Source organism: Aplidium turbinatum, chromosome 14 (assembly GCF_918807975.1).
Source record: "Aplidium turbinatum chromosome 14, kaAplTurb1.1, whole genome shotgun sequence".
Taxonomy (NCBI): Eukaryota; Metazoa; Chordata; class Ascidiacea; order Aplousobranchia; family Polyclinidae; genus Aplidium; species Aplidium turbinatum.
The window spans coordinates 15,943,934-15,961,734 of NC_137485.1; the positions used below are offsets into that span (position 1 = coordinate 15,943,934).

Consider the following 17,801-nt stretch of genomic DNA (forward strand, 5'->3'; position numbering starts at 1 on the left):
TGTCAAAAGTGCCTGCTCATGCTTAAACTGTGTGTTTGGAATGTGTTTAGTTGTACATATGCCATGTTAGCCTATAGCGTATTACTCTTTGTAACATTAGTCTGTTAATAAGCCTTACAAAGTAAAGTATGCAAGTAACGAAAGTTATGGAAGACACTTTTTGAGATTTTCTGTTCACAGAAGTGAGGCTTCTTACAAGCATTGAATTATCTTTAAAATATAAAAGTTTTAACTTGTACGAAATTGCTCCAGTCATATTCAAAAATCATTTCTTGCACACGTTACGACAGTAAAAAAGCTTAGCCTGTGTATACTTCGACATGTTGAACTAATAACGCATTTTGCTCTTTCATGTATCAGTTGCCGCTCTGGCAATAATGGACGTCAGCATATTACTCTTCAGCCTTCAATGAAGGTTTTATTATATCTGACGCCATGATAATTTAGAAAAGAACTTTGTGATGAGGTAAAATCGATAAAAAATTCAAGTATTAGTTATAACTGTTAGAACGATTCACAAGACGCACGATAGCCCACTAATATTTCAGATTTTTTTGTATTTTTAAAAACACCACGTTGTTTTGGAAGATAATAAAGTGAAACAAAAATACAAGTCATGTGAAATAGATTAAAATGTTGAAATTTGCAAGTTGATTGCTGGTTCTCATCACCCCGTCTAGGGAAATCAGTCCTTACATCATAAAACAGTGTAAAAATACAGGGTGCGTCAGAAAAACCTACCACATTTCAAACTAGGAAAAAGAGACAAAATTTATAAGCAATCAAAACATTTATTGTCTCATCTCAAAGTGAAAAGGTTACCATTTGATGTATTTCGCTCAAAAGCCTCAATGCCGAGGCGTGCTTGCGAGCTGAACGACCAAGAGATTGCTAAATTGACTCTTTTACAGCAAGGATGTTTGTTATAGTTCGAACACTTCGAGGCCTTCCGAGTGGCTTTCGCTTTAGTGCTGAACTCGCAGCTCTGAAATTTTTGACCCATAGCATTACAGATTTTCGATTGGGTCCAGGATCGTTATGGTTTAGTTTAAAATGAGTCTTAAAATTTCTTAATTTTCCCATTTCTATTGAAATCTTCAACAATAAATGCACGGTGTTCGCCAGTCCAGGCCATTTTACATACCGATACAAAATTTTAAAAATTTGCACAAAAAATTATTTACTTATAAAAACTAAAACCTGAAACACAAATGGTAAGTCCTTTGCTGCAAAATTTCAATTCAACCTCCTGTCAGACTGCTACAGCTTTGGTACAGTAACAATTTGAAATGTGGTAGGTTTTTCTGGCGCATTCTGTACAACTATCTGAAAGAAATGCACAAATGCACTGAAAAAGGACAGATTTTTGCGAGCTAATTTATGTTCCTTTTATTGCGATAGTTGGAAGCATAAAATATTGTTTAATAAGAAAGTTCAACTTCTAAACCTTAATTGCTCTTCAAGACCTTTTGTGATTGGAACTTATACACATAGATTTTTTAACACTAGTTTCAACGTCTCTTACGTATTTTAACGTAAGTTTTTCAACAACCGCGACAGTTAAATATACGCTCTAAATATGAATAAAAACACTTTTAGGCTACGCCAAAACATTATTAAAAGTAACAACTGCTTTGAAACGTTCATTAACAGTTGAAAATGAAGCTGAGTTTTGTTTTATTCACATTGTCTGTGTTTGAAAGGCTGATGGGTAGGCTATGCAGTAATTACTCTTGTCGATCGGTCATTGTGTCTACAGTACACCTAACACGTGCAATTGCTTGAGTGGTGCTATTGTGAGTATTGTTGTTTTCATTCTTATTTTTAATCCATGTTTTTTCACCTATTCTCACTGAATTTTTTATGAAGTTTGAAACCAAAAAAAACGTTGTTTTGCTGTAAAAAAATATATAATTGTACATGGCATAATACTGTAGTCAGGAAAATAACATATACTGTAGTCTAGAAAATCTATTTTGGTTAAACATACGGTTAAAGATCGCATTGGTTCACTCACATTGAATCTATATTTAGCTGACTTCATTGTCAAGACATTACGTGGCAGGTGACATTCTTGTCATTTGATCCTCTCCAAAACATGAATCAATATCTTGCGAAAATGCCTGCTGGTATTTTCTATAGCATCAAGTTGAAGTACAATTATTGTCCATGAGAGTGGATCACCCACACTTGATGTACCCAGACATCAAAATTTGTCATTTTCATGTAAAAATGACGAATTTTGCTTGTCTGATAGGCTATACAAATAATTATTCTCAATCTTTACAATTTAGAGCTGTCATTTTGGCCTAACATTTATACGCGATCAATCTAGTAAAGAATCAAGTGAAAAAGAAACGTTTCTGATGAAATTATAGAAGATTGTTTGATTTAACCGAAGATTGACTAACTCTGTAATTCTGCATTCTGTCAAACATTGTTCTTGCAGCTAATACTGTATTTTTGTAAACTGTGTGAATGGCGCGACATTTACGTCAAAACTGACACAAATTGCTGTTTTTATCTTATTACCCTGAATAAGCGGATTGGTTGTGCACGAGTTACTGCCTACGTTAGAGTGCATTTGGAAAAGTATCGATTTCGCTCAGTATTCCATGAGTAAAAAACATATAAAGCTTATTTCAGAACGCAAAGGGTCGAATTATGACAAGTGCTAAAGCACAGACAGAACATCGAACCGCTTAATGCTCTGTCCTCGGTGCCATGGTTCAAGGAAGTATTTAGCTTTTGCGTAGGCCTACCAACTCCACTCTTGGTGTTGAGAAGCTGAAACCAAGAACGTAGCCACGGTAGGGCTTGGGGGAACAATCGCCCTCCCCAAAAACTTTAATCTTGCTCCAAAAAATGTTTTTTTATACTATTTGAACGTTTAACGACGTTGTATTACATGTTGAAAGACGTTTCATAAATGTCTTGCTGCACTCAATAGCCATATTTTTAAACAAACTTTTAATCTGTAACATTAAAATATTTTCCCTCCAAACAGTTGCTTTTGCCCTGATAAAAAAATTCTAGCTACGTCACTGGCTGAGACCTCGTCTTTCATAGTACCGCTCCGTTTCAACAGAGGATATAAAATAAATACATTTCATGACTAGAAATCGTATACAGTGTTACGAGTTTTGCGCCATTCGATGCTCATATTTTAGTTTTTCATAAACATACGTCATCCAACGTTTGTGCTCATAGAAAGTGCAGCATTGAAAACTAATTGCACAAATCGATATTTTATCTTTTGTGTGACTTTCATTCTTGAACAGTTTCCCTGCTCCGACAAATGACGGGTTAGGAGATTTTTCATCACACCAAGATGGCTTGGTTTATTTAGCATTAAGATCATTTCCTTTGTTAAAACACTTTTTACTCCGTGCTGTATCCTGTATTTCATTTTTGTGTCTGACTACGTGGAGATCGTACAACTATCCAGTTAAAACATAGTGAAGCACTTTGCTTGTAAAAAGCATAACCTTAAACTAACTTTATTTTTCAAATAAAACTGTAGACCCAGCACTCCAGCTCCATTGAATAACGACAAAGGCTGCGATGTCTAAAATCTAAATCACAACCACGGGGAAAAAGAGCTATCTTGCTTTAAATTTTCTTCACGCTAATTATGTTATTATATGATCCTTTGTATTGAATTTTTGGGACGTACATTCCAGGTGGTCTGCCATTGGATGGCCTAAGAGGCTTGAAGATCAGATGGATGCCACGTACGTGAGTTTACTACAGCAAGAGGAGCACTTCCACATGCTACAACTGGTCGACCAGAACACCTTTCAGGATAAACTGGATACACTGCAGGTACCAAAACAATACCAGCAAAAGTTTCAAATGTAACCATGTGAACCGTACAATTTCATTCACCGATGAAATGAACTGTAGTAGTTTGTCAACGTCCATTGTTTTTATAATGTTAAATGTAGTGTTGTTGCTGAGTTATGTCTGTTTATGGTCCATTGTTTGAGAAAATGTTACCCGTTTGGTTTCTTTCTAATCAGTTGCCCAATCTCAATCAGTCAATCACGTTAATCGCATCACATCAGATCAAGCACAGCCTGCTTTCTTTGACTTGACTACTCTCTGTAGATGATGGTGGCTGGATTTGCTGCGCACGTTGACATAGGAAAGGCTCACGAAATTGCTAACGAAGTTCGTCGTATTTACAAACAGCTGAAGGATTGCCAAAGTTTAGCACAACTTTACAACCAAAGAGAACGACTTTTCAACATGCCAATCACCAACGTAAGTATTGTCATTGATTTTTGTTTGTTTACCTTTGCTGTGTTTGGCATGATGGTTTTCGTTGTGATTGTGAGAAAAGAATAAACTGAACTGAGTGGCACAACGAATTTAAAAAGGATGGTAATTCTGAATAAACTACACACTTGCTACGCCAACAGTGCATGCAAACAGCCGTTTTAGAATGCAGAGCTAGGCGAATTTGTTAGTTTTTTTCAACATTTGGCATTTTAATTTACACAGCTTGAATCATTTGTTGCAGCGCACAGTTCATTGTTTGTTTTTTATATGTTGTTATAATAGTATATTTTGAAAACGTTATTTTGCTTGCAAAGTTAGTGTGTACAATTGGTGTGCACTGCCTGGGCGCATAAGCAGCATAATGTATGATTGATGGCGCAGTGTTGTACTGGCGCTGGCCTTGCAGACAGCCACAGCAAAACTAATTCAAAATTGAAAGCCGCTTTAGTGGAAAAGTTATGGAAGCTTGTAACGTGAGTTACTGCAATTTAGTTGAGCATTATAGCAACATTTGAATGCATTTAACTTGCAACAGTCCAAAATGAAACAATCCAAGACAGCAGGATGCCCCTCCTGTCGTTTATAAACTTTTCATGTATTTTTTTTTCTATTCCCAAACGAATTCAATAAATTTCTCCATTGAGTGCATAAAGTCTTTGGAAAATCTTTAATATTTGCGTTGACTTAACGTAACTGATCACTCAACAAACCGAAAGAATGTTTGTTGTTTCACTTTCATGTTGCTTTCCAGTTGCAATCTGTGTTTCACACAGATTCATGGTCCTTTTAGGGTCGGCAAACTATTTGTACTGCGGGCTTGTGACTGACTTCAATTCCATGCAAATTTAAATATAAAACTTACTTAAATGATTATAGAGAATGAAAATATTATTCCTTCTGTTCAGACCTCTGTTCAAACCGATAGCAAAGCTTTTTAGCTCGGTGGTTGCCGACCCCTGCCTTAAGGATTTTAGCAAAAATGATATCAATTTTAGTTTAAATATTTTACATCACATACAACCTCAAACTATTCTACACAAACAGCATAACAGAGAAAAACACAGGGTTTAGCATCTAACTGGCTGGTCTCCAATATAATAGTTTAGTCCGAGAAAACTATCAACCCGGAATGGTAAAAGGTCAACATGTGGCACCAAATTCTGAAACAACAGCGACAAAGAAATATAGCCGGTGCTTTCGGATTTCTTTAGGAAATGTAGGCTACATGCCCAACAAAAATTATATTATTTTTCAGTTATACTAAAATAGTATATTACTAATGAAAAACTTCCTTTTACACTTTGTATTATGTTGTATTATTGTGGCACGAAACAGCTTAATCCGCTTTCGGAATTTTGCTCTATTTGTGTGAGGACTAGTCACCCTCCCCGCATTATAAACATATAAACATGAACTTTATAAGCATAGGCTACTTTCAATTACAAAGGCCTTTCCTTTGAGAGGGATAGTTTGATTTGCTAAGCTAGTATTAAAATTTCTTTCAAACTACAACCTCCTTGTTATTAAAATGAAGCAAAAGTTTTCTGTTTCTCCAAGTAACCTTTGCGTATTCCAACAATAAAAACTTCGTTTGTTGCTTTTCATGTTTTATTGCCGCTCCTTGGATTTTTGTTTGGAGGTTTAATAGATTTGTGACGTCGTATTGTCTTCAAGTAAACGAGGCAAATGTGCTCTTAATTGAATGGTGTTGATTCGGTACGCCATGTGAATATTACAAAACTATTTTGGTAAATAGCCTTTTCTCGACCGGTACATCGGTCCCTCTTTTTACATTTGATTCAACGTCAGTGAGTGGATGGATTTTGTTGCTAGGTTGTAGCTATCATCGTGCCTGTATTCTTTATTATCGATCCCAAACCCTTGCGCAGAGGCGTGCAGTTACTTCTCATCACGGGCTGCTTTTCATATCAATGGCAGTAGTAGAAACGCATTCATTAAGTGGAAGTGATTTCAGCAAAACACAAAGATGTGTTGGTCTGCTCTACACAATTCGACTTTGCAAACACACCGTAAATAAAGTAACTTTTCTATTTTAATGGGGGCGATTTTCCTCTTGATCCGCCACTGATGGTGTCTGCTTCACATAGGCAGTTCCATGGCTACCTGTCTGCTCTAAGTCATCAAACCAAAGCACTTATACAGTACTTTATTTCAGATAGCAGCAATATATTGAGTATACTTAAAGAAAAAGATGAAAGAACAAGGGAGGTGCAATGTGTTCTGGCTCCCGAGCCATTTGCCGCACTCCTCCGACCTAATTTAACAAAGTAGGCTAACTTCTGCCGTAACTCACCAAACTCTTTGGGAAACTTTACCTAACCGCATGTCTTTTTGTAGTGCCTCCACGGTGTATCTTCACCATGAATAAAAGTGACGTGCTATATTTCCTGCTTTTGTACATTAAACTTATGTGGGGCTGTATCATGTGAAACAAACTTGACTGATGGATAACCTAATTCCTATCTCTTAAGCATCCCAATCGTAAATTAGAAGAAAGGAGATCCTGTTGATAAAATAACATCTATTCTCTTGCTGTTATTGCCTCTTTCTTTTGGTATTTTTTTATTTGTATGAGGATGGCAGCTGATTTTGTTGCCCTGTTGTCTTTGGTGGCTGCAATTCTACTACTAGCACCACATTCAAAATACATGTATATAATTTATGCGTCTGCGTAGCTTGACCGATGTAGGCTACACGTGCTGTAGTACTAACCGAATAAAAAAGAATCTGAACTCTACAAATCACAAGCCAAATCACAACATCTTAGATAACACAGTCGATAACCTTCCTTTGTTTCCGATTTCCTCTCTCGATAAATTTTGGCATCAGTACAAAGCCCTTGATGTGCTTTTTGCGATCTTGCTAGCCAAAGAGAAGTTGACATCAACTAAAGCTGAAGCGTTGTTCGCCTAGTTATACAGTAGGCCTATAATCTTTTTTACGACTGCATGTCTTTTTTTTTCTGTCAAATTTTTGTCATATATTTTATCACTGGTAAAAGTTGAGCGATTTGTCCAAGCAAAGTTGTTTGACACTAGGAAAACGATACAACATTCAAAAATGCCTTTTTCAACGTTTTTGTTGAATGTTGTCTTTCTTGCGTGAGAATCAATATTTATTGCTCGATTAGTTGACTTTTTTGACCTCGACCTTGTCCAAAACAGATTTAGTTGAAACGTAGAATTTGACAGACTCCAATTGTCATTGATCGTCTCAAACGTGCTGTATTTTTGATGTTTGCGCGACATTGTGGCGTCCATTTCAGTGCGTTGTATTGCCATTTTAAGAATTAGTGATTGCGCGTAGCGGTTCATTAAGATTACTCAAGTTATTTAATCTTTCGTGTGTGACATTAAAACAGGACGTCTGATCGAAGTCTTTTGTTTCGAAATCAGTTTCAGTCTGTTTTTTTACCGTTGAATTTGTTAGGTGACTAAGTGATTTATAATTTCAAGATTACAAAACTATACTTTCTATGAACTACCAAACAACCAAAAGCTAAGTCTGTTTTGCTCTGTGGCATGAATTGGTTGTGCGATACTGATGAGCCCAGCCTGGTAGGCGAAGCACGTGTCTATCGTCGTCAATTCTTGCTACACTCTACTGCCGAGAAACATCGATTTCTTGTTGTCGAAAAGCACAAAGTGTGAAAATTTCAACTTGATCTTTCATTTCTCATTCTCTCATGGGAAACGTAGGCTTTTGAAATACAGTATATTACATAGCAATTATATTATCGAAATACACATACATTAGTGTTACTTCAAAAGACGTCGCCTTACGTTGAGCTTCGGGCTTTTATTGAAGAAAGCTATAAAGAAATTTGAAATAGGGATGTTGATTAAATAACATATTACATTAAGCTTGATTGACTCGTTGATAACCGTCAAACACAGCAACGCTATTGAGCTTAATTGTGCTGGTAGAAAATTGTTCAATGCATTGTCTTCACCCCCAGCAGACCTTTCCTCGCAGCACGTCTGTTTTCATGCCAACTGTCAAGTTTTCATTTTTGTATCGTTTAAACGTCTCTAGGCGTTAGAACATTGCAAAAAATACATATTTTGAATTAATTTTATGTTTTATCACTGTTGATTATTGCTAATGTGAAGTTTCCGTGCAGTGTTTTCATTTGAAAAAAATATCTGAAAGTACTTAATGTGCAATTAAACTTTTTTTCGTTGCTTTATTTTTGGTTTTGATTTTTAATGTTATGACCAGTTGAGTGCCCAAAACACTAGGAAGCAGAGATTGATGCCGTGTTGTGCCTTAACTAAGAGATTTTAATCTTTTTCTTTAGAATTAGATGCCCTCGTATTTTTTAACATTTAAAAAAATACACATACAAGTTCTTATTCTTGAAATGTAATTTTTCTCCTTGAAAAAAGTTGTATTTTACTTTTGCTCTTTTATTAGATTCCGATTTACTGCATTATTAATGAATTTCTTTCCCGTCAATATTTACGTTTAGTTCTGTAATGTATTCACAACTGCCAATCGTCCGGTTCGATGACTTAAAAACTTGCGCGCTGTAGCCGATAGAACGAAGAAACGTCAAAGATCAATCGACGGGGATTCAACTTCTCACACTGAGCAACGTTCAAGGAGGACAGCCTAAATCTCAACCTTTCTAGGATTCATTATTTTTTGCATTGCACTTCATCAGAGGCATAGCCAACACAAAATTTCAAATAAGTATATTTGCATATGTGAGACCCTGGCAATGAGTCACAGAAGATGAAGCACCCTGAGCAGGCGCGGATTTATGGGGGGGGGCCAGGGGGCCCGGGCCCCCCCCGAAATTTTGTGAAAAATTGTATGTTTCCGCATCAAATAGTTTGATATGCTTCTAAACAGCTGATATTAGTCCCTCGGCATCACAATTGATGAAAATGGTTGTTTTAATGTCTATTTTCTAGCATATCGTATATGTCGTAGTATCATTGTTCATACCTGTTTAGCTTTTTCTTTCCTTTTAATTGATTTTCAAATTTTCTGGCCCCCCCCCCCCCGAAAAAAACTCTTAGATTCGCGCCTGACCCTGAGGGGGGTCTGACGGACCTCCTCCAGAAAAAGGATTCGATGTATAAAAGTTTAATGGATAAAGTTTGATTTAAGTGTTTGGTATGTTTTGTTCTGAAATCACGTGTTAAATGTGAAGTTACAACAAGTGAACATAGCATAACGTCAGAAGGGTCGGTGGAGAATATTTTTGTCTCGCGCTGTTATGGTTCCTGCTTCTTCTTCGTCGTGTGTCACACGGTCGTAGTTCAGAGCATCACGTAAGCTTTTGCTCTGTGGTTGAACTCGGCTAAATCCTGTGCAGAGCATCTTGCTTTTTTAGGTTAGGGCATTCGATGAGATGTTGCGTCGTTTGCTCCTGTCCACATTTACAACTTGTGCTTTCCAAGGAAGTTCTTGTTTTAACTGTGGCACTCGAATTTTTCTGCTTCTGCTTTTATCAAAAGGATGAGACAACTTTTATTTACTATCATTATCGCATTTTGTAAACTAAACATGATTAAAATTTTATTTCTTGACATTCCGCAGTACGATAAACTGGGAAAGCTAGTGAAAGACTTTCAACCGTATCGTGATCTGTGGACTACTACTTCTGATTGGATCAGATGGTATGAGTCATGGATGACTGATCCTCTGACATCCATTGACGCTGAGCAACTGGAGCGGAACGTAAACGAAAGTTTTCGGACTCTTCACAAGTGTGGGAAACTGTTCAAAGATATTCCAGGTTTGAGATATCTACAAGCAAGAAGCAAGACTCCTATTAGTGGAAGGAGTCGTTTGCCCTTACACATTTTTTCCACATTGGACTTTCGATTTACGTATGACTTTTATCATCCTTTGCCAGAAGAAAGCTTTCGTCACTTTTTGTGATCTTATTCAGTAATATTGTTGGTTTGTTATTTTTAGCTTTCAGGACTACTACACTTCTTAGTTCACCTTTTGTCTACCTTTATCCAGTAAGATTTTTGATAAAAAGTTATCTTTCATTTTTCTTCTTTTTTTAGAAAATAAGTTCTAATCGTAATTAGCCTATATCTACAGTAGTTTAGTTGAATTTGTTTTCATGGGTTTGTTTGCTTTATTTTTTCTCTTTTTTTTCAATCATATTTAGTGGAAGTTCTGCGGCACTCACCCTGTCTCCTACATGCTTAATCGATTTACTATATTTATACTTCAATTTGTGGTAAATGCTGAAGAACGACCGCATTTATCAAAGTATGTCCGAATCACAGGCGTGCAACAAGTAGCCAATGGAATGAAATCTCAAGTAGAGGAATTCAAACCTTACATTCCGCTCATCCAAGGTTTGAGGAATCCTGGCATGCGAATTAGACATTGGAACATGCTGTCTCAGGACTTGGGATTTCCTGTCCAACCCAAGGTATAGACAAATACATGACCGCTAGATCTGGTTGGTTGGTTTTGAATCTTTATCCTCGGACTGACAAAGCCTTGATTGGTAATTCCTGGGAGTTTCGCATACTTGTAGAGGCTCTTGACACAGGGCGGTTACCTACTTTTGCTTGCTTTCACGATATACTTGTAACACAATTATGAATCTTTGTTGGCAACTCTTATTTCAATCAAGTTTTTGAATTTTTATATAAACACGTAGGCACGCACGTGGTGTAGTTTAAACAGGGAAGCCGCACGAGGTAACTCTTAGGAGAGACAACTATCTGGCGGAAACATTTTTAACAGGTTTTAAATACTTCAGGTTCAAAATTATACTTGTGTATCTTTGTTGAGATAAAATGCAAATGCGTTCCTCCACCACCGTCACCTAACGGCTTCATTGAACTGAAAATTTATTTTCTTTATTGTTCGTCTATGCAGGCGGCGTTGACGTTTGAGAAGTGCTTGGAAATGCATTTGGAGGATCATGTTGACAAGATAGCGAAAGTGGCTGAGGTTGCAGGCAAGGAATACAGCATTGAACAGGCCCTTGATAAGATGGAGAAAGAATGGGAACCCGTTAAGTTTGAGGTGATAACATCAGCTTTTTTTTTCAATTTGTACTTATTGACAAAATCCAGGTATATAGGCCTATCGATAGGCAAAGACAAGACGAAAAGTTTTCGGTCTAGATTAAAATGAATTGGCTGCGGTACTTTGATGTGAAAAATGAAGAAAATTTCATCGTTTTTTTAAAGAAAGCTTGAAATTGCGATTAAAGTAACAATTTTTTTGAAAAGGTTATAAAAATACATGCATTCCAGCTTCCTTTTTAGTTGAATTTAATTTATGTATTTATCAGTGCATCGGTGCGTATTTTAGCTACCCTTTGACACAGACCTGACCAGTGGGGGCGGCTGGTGAGTTGTAGAAATGGAGGTGCTGCGTGTTCGCCAAAGGCGAATTCAACAGTGGGGGGTCTGGGGGGCCTCCCCCAGAAAATTTTAAAAAATCACGTTTGATTAGGTGCATTCTGAGCGTGTTTTCAGCTCTAAATTGTGATAAAAGTTTAAGGTAAAACTGGCTTATTTAAGAGTTTCGCAACTGTGTAATATTTTGAAGGGGACGATCACAAACAAATGTGAATAACACGTTCTAGCTATTGTGCCGTCACAGCATCTGAGCACGACAGGGTAATGTAACTCACATGGTAAAACAATGTTAGTAGCCTATTAGTACAATATTAATATTCATTACAGTAACAGGAGGCAGGCCTGACTGGTCAGTCATAAACAACAGCTGCAAAGCTTAAAACCAAACAAGTGATTAGTCATGTGAATAACGTTTAAAAGCCCAAATTAAAAAATGCCAAACAAAATTTTTTGGGCAAAAAAACAACAAAAAAGGCCAAAAAACTGTAACATTTTGAAAAAATGCCAAACAGGATTTTTTCATGCCAAACAACATAAAAAATGCCAACCTGGCAACTCTGAATTGTGCTGTTTGTAACACAGCACAAGCTTTTGCTATTAGTTTGTATTGGCAACTCAAGAAAACACGCGGCTCGTTGACATCACGGTTGAGTGTTTCTTTTATTGTAACCTTGAGCAAAATATTTCTCAGCACGCAGAGTTGCCAAATATAATTTACACATTTAAGAAAAATGTGAACACTATAATATAAACGACGACCTTTTAGAGTAGGCCTACATGTTAATTGTATGAGTACATGCATAAAAGTGAGACAAAGTCCAATTTGAAATTCTTCTGTTGCATTTTTCCAATTTGAAATTCTTATTGTGAAGAAAGGGGCGTTCTTCCCGGCTATCAGCACAAAGCTGAGCACTCACTAGTACAGCGAGCAGTTGCGATTCGCTAACCATAACGGTGTAGCTTCCACGCTAGCTATTCAGACCATCCAATCAACAATATGTTTCTCGGCAGCCGATTTGTAGCAAGAATTGACAGCGATAGACACGTGTTTCGCCCATGAAGCTGGGCTCATAGTTCGACCACCGCTTTACCAGTCAGTTTAACTCTTATCTTTGTGGAAAGAAAAGAGCCAACAAAACCAGCAGGCGCCAGGGCAGAGGACATTGTGAAGAAAGGGGCGTTCTTCCCGGCTATCAGCACAAGGCTGAGCACTCACTAGTACAGCGAGCAGTTGCGATTCGCTAACCATAACGGCGTAGCTTCCACGCTAGCCATTCAGACCATCCAATCAACTACAAATCGGCTGCCGAGAAACATATTGAAATTCTTATGTTGCATATCGCGCGATTTCGGGTATTGAATCCTCTTCAGTACAACTTTTATCAACAGTACAACTTTTTGTATCTGCTTTACGCGGATCCCCGATTGACTTTACGTTGATACGGGTTTAAAGTAATTGCCCCTTTTTTTTAAATAAATAATTTACACAGTCAGCAATTCTGTGAACAGAAAACATAAACTACATTTTGGTCAGAAGAAACGCTAAGATATTTGAGAAACTTTTTGTAAAAACTTACACCGCAGCACACACTAGCGAGCCGCCCCTGGACCTGACCAATATTGTCATACAACTTCAACTGCAGTAAAATAATGAAGCTCTTCATATTTTTATTACCACAAGGAAACGACCCAAAAAATGTTAAAATCTACGTCATCGAATACGAAAACTGCTCCAGCATGGCTGAATATAGATATTGGCTTCCTTGTTTCACGGTTGACTTATACTTTAAATCTTTTTGTCGTATCCAGGCTTATGCTCTGTGATTGAAGATTTGGATTAAATGGACAGGAAGGCAAGGAAGCCAATCTTCTGGTCACTTTACCAAAGTCGCAGTCACATGCTCTTCAGCGGTGTCGAACTAGCTCCCTTTCGAACTAGGGCCTTCACCTCCCGGTTATGTAGCCGGAACCACCAGACGTAAACTTGAACACGATTAAGTTTAAACTAGGTTAGCTGAAAAGTACGGTCATTGGTCAATAATAATTATTGCATCTTCATTGTTTTCTAGGTGAAACCTTACAAAGAAACTGGAACTTTTATCATAAAGACTCCAGAAGAAGCTTCACAACTTCTCGATGACCATATTGTCATGACGCAGACCATGTCGTTCTCACCATACAAGAAACCATTCGAAGACCGAATAAGCGTATGGGATGGCAGACTAAACATGACGCAGGCATGTCTTTTTCCCATAATACACATACATATTGTTAATATGTATGTATGCAGGATACATATCTATGGTATATCTAAAGGATTTTTTCGTTTTACCTTCTGTATTTTTTTAGTTATTAATAATTATTAACTCTAATTTCTTTATCTTCTTTCTTTATATGACTTGAAAAAAAATCAGTTTATAGTTTCGTTTTGAGTGTTTTTTTAGAGTAAATATCGATCGCAACAGTGTATTTTGACGTTCTATTTTTATGTTTCAACTATGTACATTCATGTGTTCCTTTACAAACTCTTTTATTTATACTTTTAGGCTTTATAACAAAATTCAGTCTCTTTTTTGGATGTTACAAATTTCACATTTCCCAAATATTTTAATTTTCTTGGTATTATGTAATGCATCTCTTTTTAAATGACATGCGAATGAAGTACATATTATCAAGTTGTTGAAAAAGACCAGATATGCACACCCCTGCATTTTCGTAAAGATCGATTGTTTCAATCCTCCAGGACGTCATGGATGAGTGGATGATATGTCAGCGCTCTTGGCTTTATCTGGAGCCGATATTCAGTTCGGATGACATCAATCGGCAACTCCCTGTGGAGGGGAAGCGCTATCAGACCATGGAAAGGATGTGGAGGAAGATTATGAAAAGTGCTAAGGAAAACAGACAGGTATGACGTGATCTGGCAGTGACGTGGTGTTGGACGTCATCTGGCAACTGGTCATAAATAGTGTAAAGAAAAATAGGCTCCTGATGGACAACTTTGACCAATGAATTCAAACAATGGTGCTTCGAACTAATGGGCTATCCGGGCGTGAAGCCGATATCTTCTCTTTATTTTTACATGATTCAACACTGGTGGACCCAGAGAAACGTTAGAGATAGATCTTGTAGAGTGTTTTTCTTTAACACTTTCTTGTTCTGGTTTGGTCTGATCCTTGTGGCCTATATATACTTTTTTTCCATTAATACTGTACATTGTATTTCAAAGGTTTTCACCTTTGTTGTGAATGTTCGTACTGTATTGGTGCTGTGTAACGCTTGTCTCATTAAAAGTATGCCGTAATCAGAAAGGTTAGGAAACACTTGACAATTCACATACCAACCATGCATTGTCACCTAACTATCATTGAATCGTTGGTAATCAAGTAACAATATTTCATTTCCAGCTAACAAACGATTTATAAATACCAAAATAATCATACATCAGGTTATATCTTTATGCCCGGACGTTCGGCTACTGGAACAATTAAAGGAGTGCAATAAGTTATTGGAACAAGTTCAGAAAGGTCTGAGTGAATACCTTGAAACAAAACGCACAGCTTTCCCAAGGTAAATTAAATCTTATATTAAACTTTCCCGGTTATGTGTGTTATGCAGTAGTTTACTTTTGACAGCCATGTTTCAGTTTGGATAAGATTCGGGCAAGACATTTGTGCGCTTTTCATATGATAGTGCAGTTATACCAACGCTTGGTATTTTGTGATATAGATGAGTGAAAGATTTTCGTTTGTTGAAACGATTCTTCAACCAGCGTCCGAACTTTGGATTTTTTAACAAATTTATATTTTATCAAAGTTTGCTTGTTTAGAACAACATCGTCAATCCGTGTTGCACCATTACATCAAAGTGTCAAGAATAAGAATCTACTTAATTGAACTGTAGCAATCAAAAACTGGTTTTGCTGTTGATTTTCTTTTTTACATTTCCATGTTATTTCTCTATAAAGGAGAAGTATTTGTAACTCTTTTGTCTTTTTAACTTAATCTCACTCAATGTAACACAGATGTTGCGATGTTTTAGATTTTACTTTTTATCCGATGATGAGCTATTAGAAATCCTTTCGCAAACGAAAGATCCTACAGCCGTCCAGCCCCATCTCAGAAAGTGCTTTGAAAATATATTCAAGGTACCGCAAGGACGTTAAGACAGTATTTTCGTCTTATACTCATTTGTGTTTTCCTGTACTGTGCTGTTTCACTTTATAAAAAATTGAAAGTTTTCTTCTGATCTTTTTTCGTTTTCTAAATTGTTAAATTTATTAAACTGCATTAATCTATGCCATTAGCATATTTTGGACTTTCTTTATGCTAAAAAAAAACGAGATAAATTTTGAGTAATGACTTTTAACTAGTCTATTAAAGACTAGACGAGATTTTACTACAAAACTGCAATCGAAAACTTTCACAACAGAAAACTTCGCGCTTCATTGCTGCTTCCAATCCTTGGCGAAAGAAAGAGACCTGATGATGATGAAAAAAGAAACTCGCACAAACTTTTTTTTTTCAAAATTGCAGACAAATAACAGATTGAATTGCCGTCTGCTTTTAAAAATCATTCCACTAACTTTCTTTTTTTACCATAGAATAGAAGCGCTTTTTGCATGCAGTATTCATAATAAAATATTAACTTTCCCGCAACAATTCATCTCAATGCTGATTCCATCCGACTGGTCTGCAGATCCACTTCGAATCGGACATGAGGATGTCGGAGATGGTATCCGGTGAGGAGGAGAAAATTGAATTTTCGGAGGAGCTTTATCCCACTGGCAACGTAGAGGATTGGCTTGGTGAGGTGGAGAGGGTTATGAAAGAGTCTGTTCGTAACGAATGTCGTAAAGCTGTGGCCGTTTACCCTCGAACTAAGCGAACGGATTGGGTTTTGCATTGGCCAGGTGAGGTTATGTAATATGATGCTTCATGCCATTGGTTGTTGATATAAACTCAATGTATGTTTCATGTGGAAATATTAAATTGTGAGAATCATCTCATATTGATGCTCGGTTAGATTTTCAATGACAAGAAACTAAAATTAAAGCATTCGTAACAAAAAAAGCACTTCAAAAGTAGTTATGTCAGAGAGAGTTTGAACGTCCAGACGAAATGTTATTACAGAACGTTTACAATCTTTCTGGATGGTATATATTCAATTTATTCATATAGTAGCCTTCTACTATAGATCTCTCATTTTCATATGTGAAATTCTACGCTTCTCTGTCATTTTTTGTTTCTGTTTTGACACGGAATGCCGGCAACACATCTTCAATTATTTCAGGTCAAGTTGTGATTGCCGTATCCCAAGTATATTGGGCGAAGATGGTAGAGGAAGCTATTGAAGAAGGGAAACTTCCAGAGCTACATGAGACGTTGATCGGGATGCTTAATGATCTCGTTGGTTTGGTCCGAGGAAAACTGACTGCTCTGCAGAGGATGATGATGTCCTCTCTCATTGTCATTGAGGTAGGTCTTGAGAAGAAAGTAATGCTTGATCCTCCTGCTTAATGGAATCTTCTTTGATGTTACTCATTGTTATTCTTTGTCGAATTTCTATTTGAACTTGTTTTAATTGCTTCAAGTCTTATTTCTAAACACCGAAAAGACTGGAACTATAAATCTGAATTGCGTATTAGTTGTTTTGGATTATTGAGATTAATTAATTATTATAGAAACTAGCGGACATTATTTCAGAAGAATAATGAAATTAACGAGGTATGCGTCACTTTAAAACGGTAACGTGATATTGAAGTCTCTTTTCGTCGAAGAGATAGAGAGAATTGTGACAATGGTTAATATAAATAATAAAACAAAAGTATGATTATATAATCCAGAGGTGACGAACCTGCGGCCCGTCAAAGAATTTTGTGCGGCCCGCAAAACAATTTGACAATCGCTCATGCATTAAAGACAAAAGACATCTCAAAGCTGTTTTATGCCTGCACTGGTACACCTTTCCTTTGCTATTTTCTTGCCGCTCACGCTCTCAAATGGTTATCTGTTTTCGGCAGCACGTACCTATGCGAACAGTTCTTTTCTAAAATGCACTTTACAAAAAGTCGTTACAGGTCGAGGCTGACAGATGAAAATCTTAGTATGCAGTTGAGAGTTGCCACATCGTCTGTTCGACCTA

General features: G+C 36.9%; 1 protein-coding gene across 1 annotated transcript in view; it reads left to right on the forward strand.

Moving 5' to 3' along the window:
• Positions 1-17,801, forward strand: part of LOC145783114 (dynein axonemal heavy chain 1-like) — a 95,449-nt gene that overhangs the window by 27,687 nt on the left and 49,961 nt on the right. The window contains exons 18-28 of the mRNA XM_082594888.1: positions 3,684-3,825; positions 4,111-4,266; positions 9,856-10,054; positions 10,563-10,711; positions 11,167-11,316; positions 13,727-13,894; positions 14,401-14,565; positions 15,106-15,227; positions 15,699-15,804; positions 16,356-16,569; positions 16,950-17,134. Of these exons, the coding sequence (XP_082451014.1) occupies positions 3,684-3,825; positions 4,111-4,266; positions 9,856-10,054; positions 10,563-10,711; positions 11,167-11,316; positions 13,727-13,894; positions 14,401-14,565; positions 15,106-15,227; positions 15,699-15,804; positions 16,356-16,569; positions 16,950-17,134 (1,756 nt within the window). The remainder of the gene's footprint in view (positions 1-3,683; positions 3,826-4,110; positions 4,267-9,855; positions 10,055-10,562; positions 10,712-11,166; positions 11,317-13,726; positions 13,895-14,400; positions 14,566-15,105; positions 15,228-15,698; positions 15,805-16,355; positions 16,570-16,949; positions 17,135-17,801) is intronic.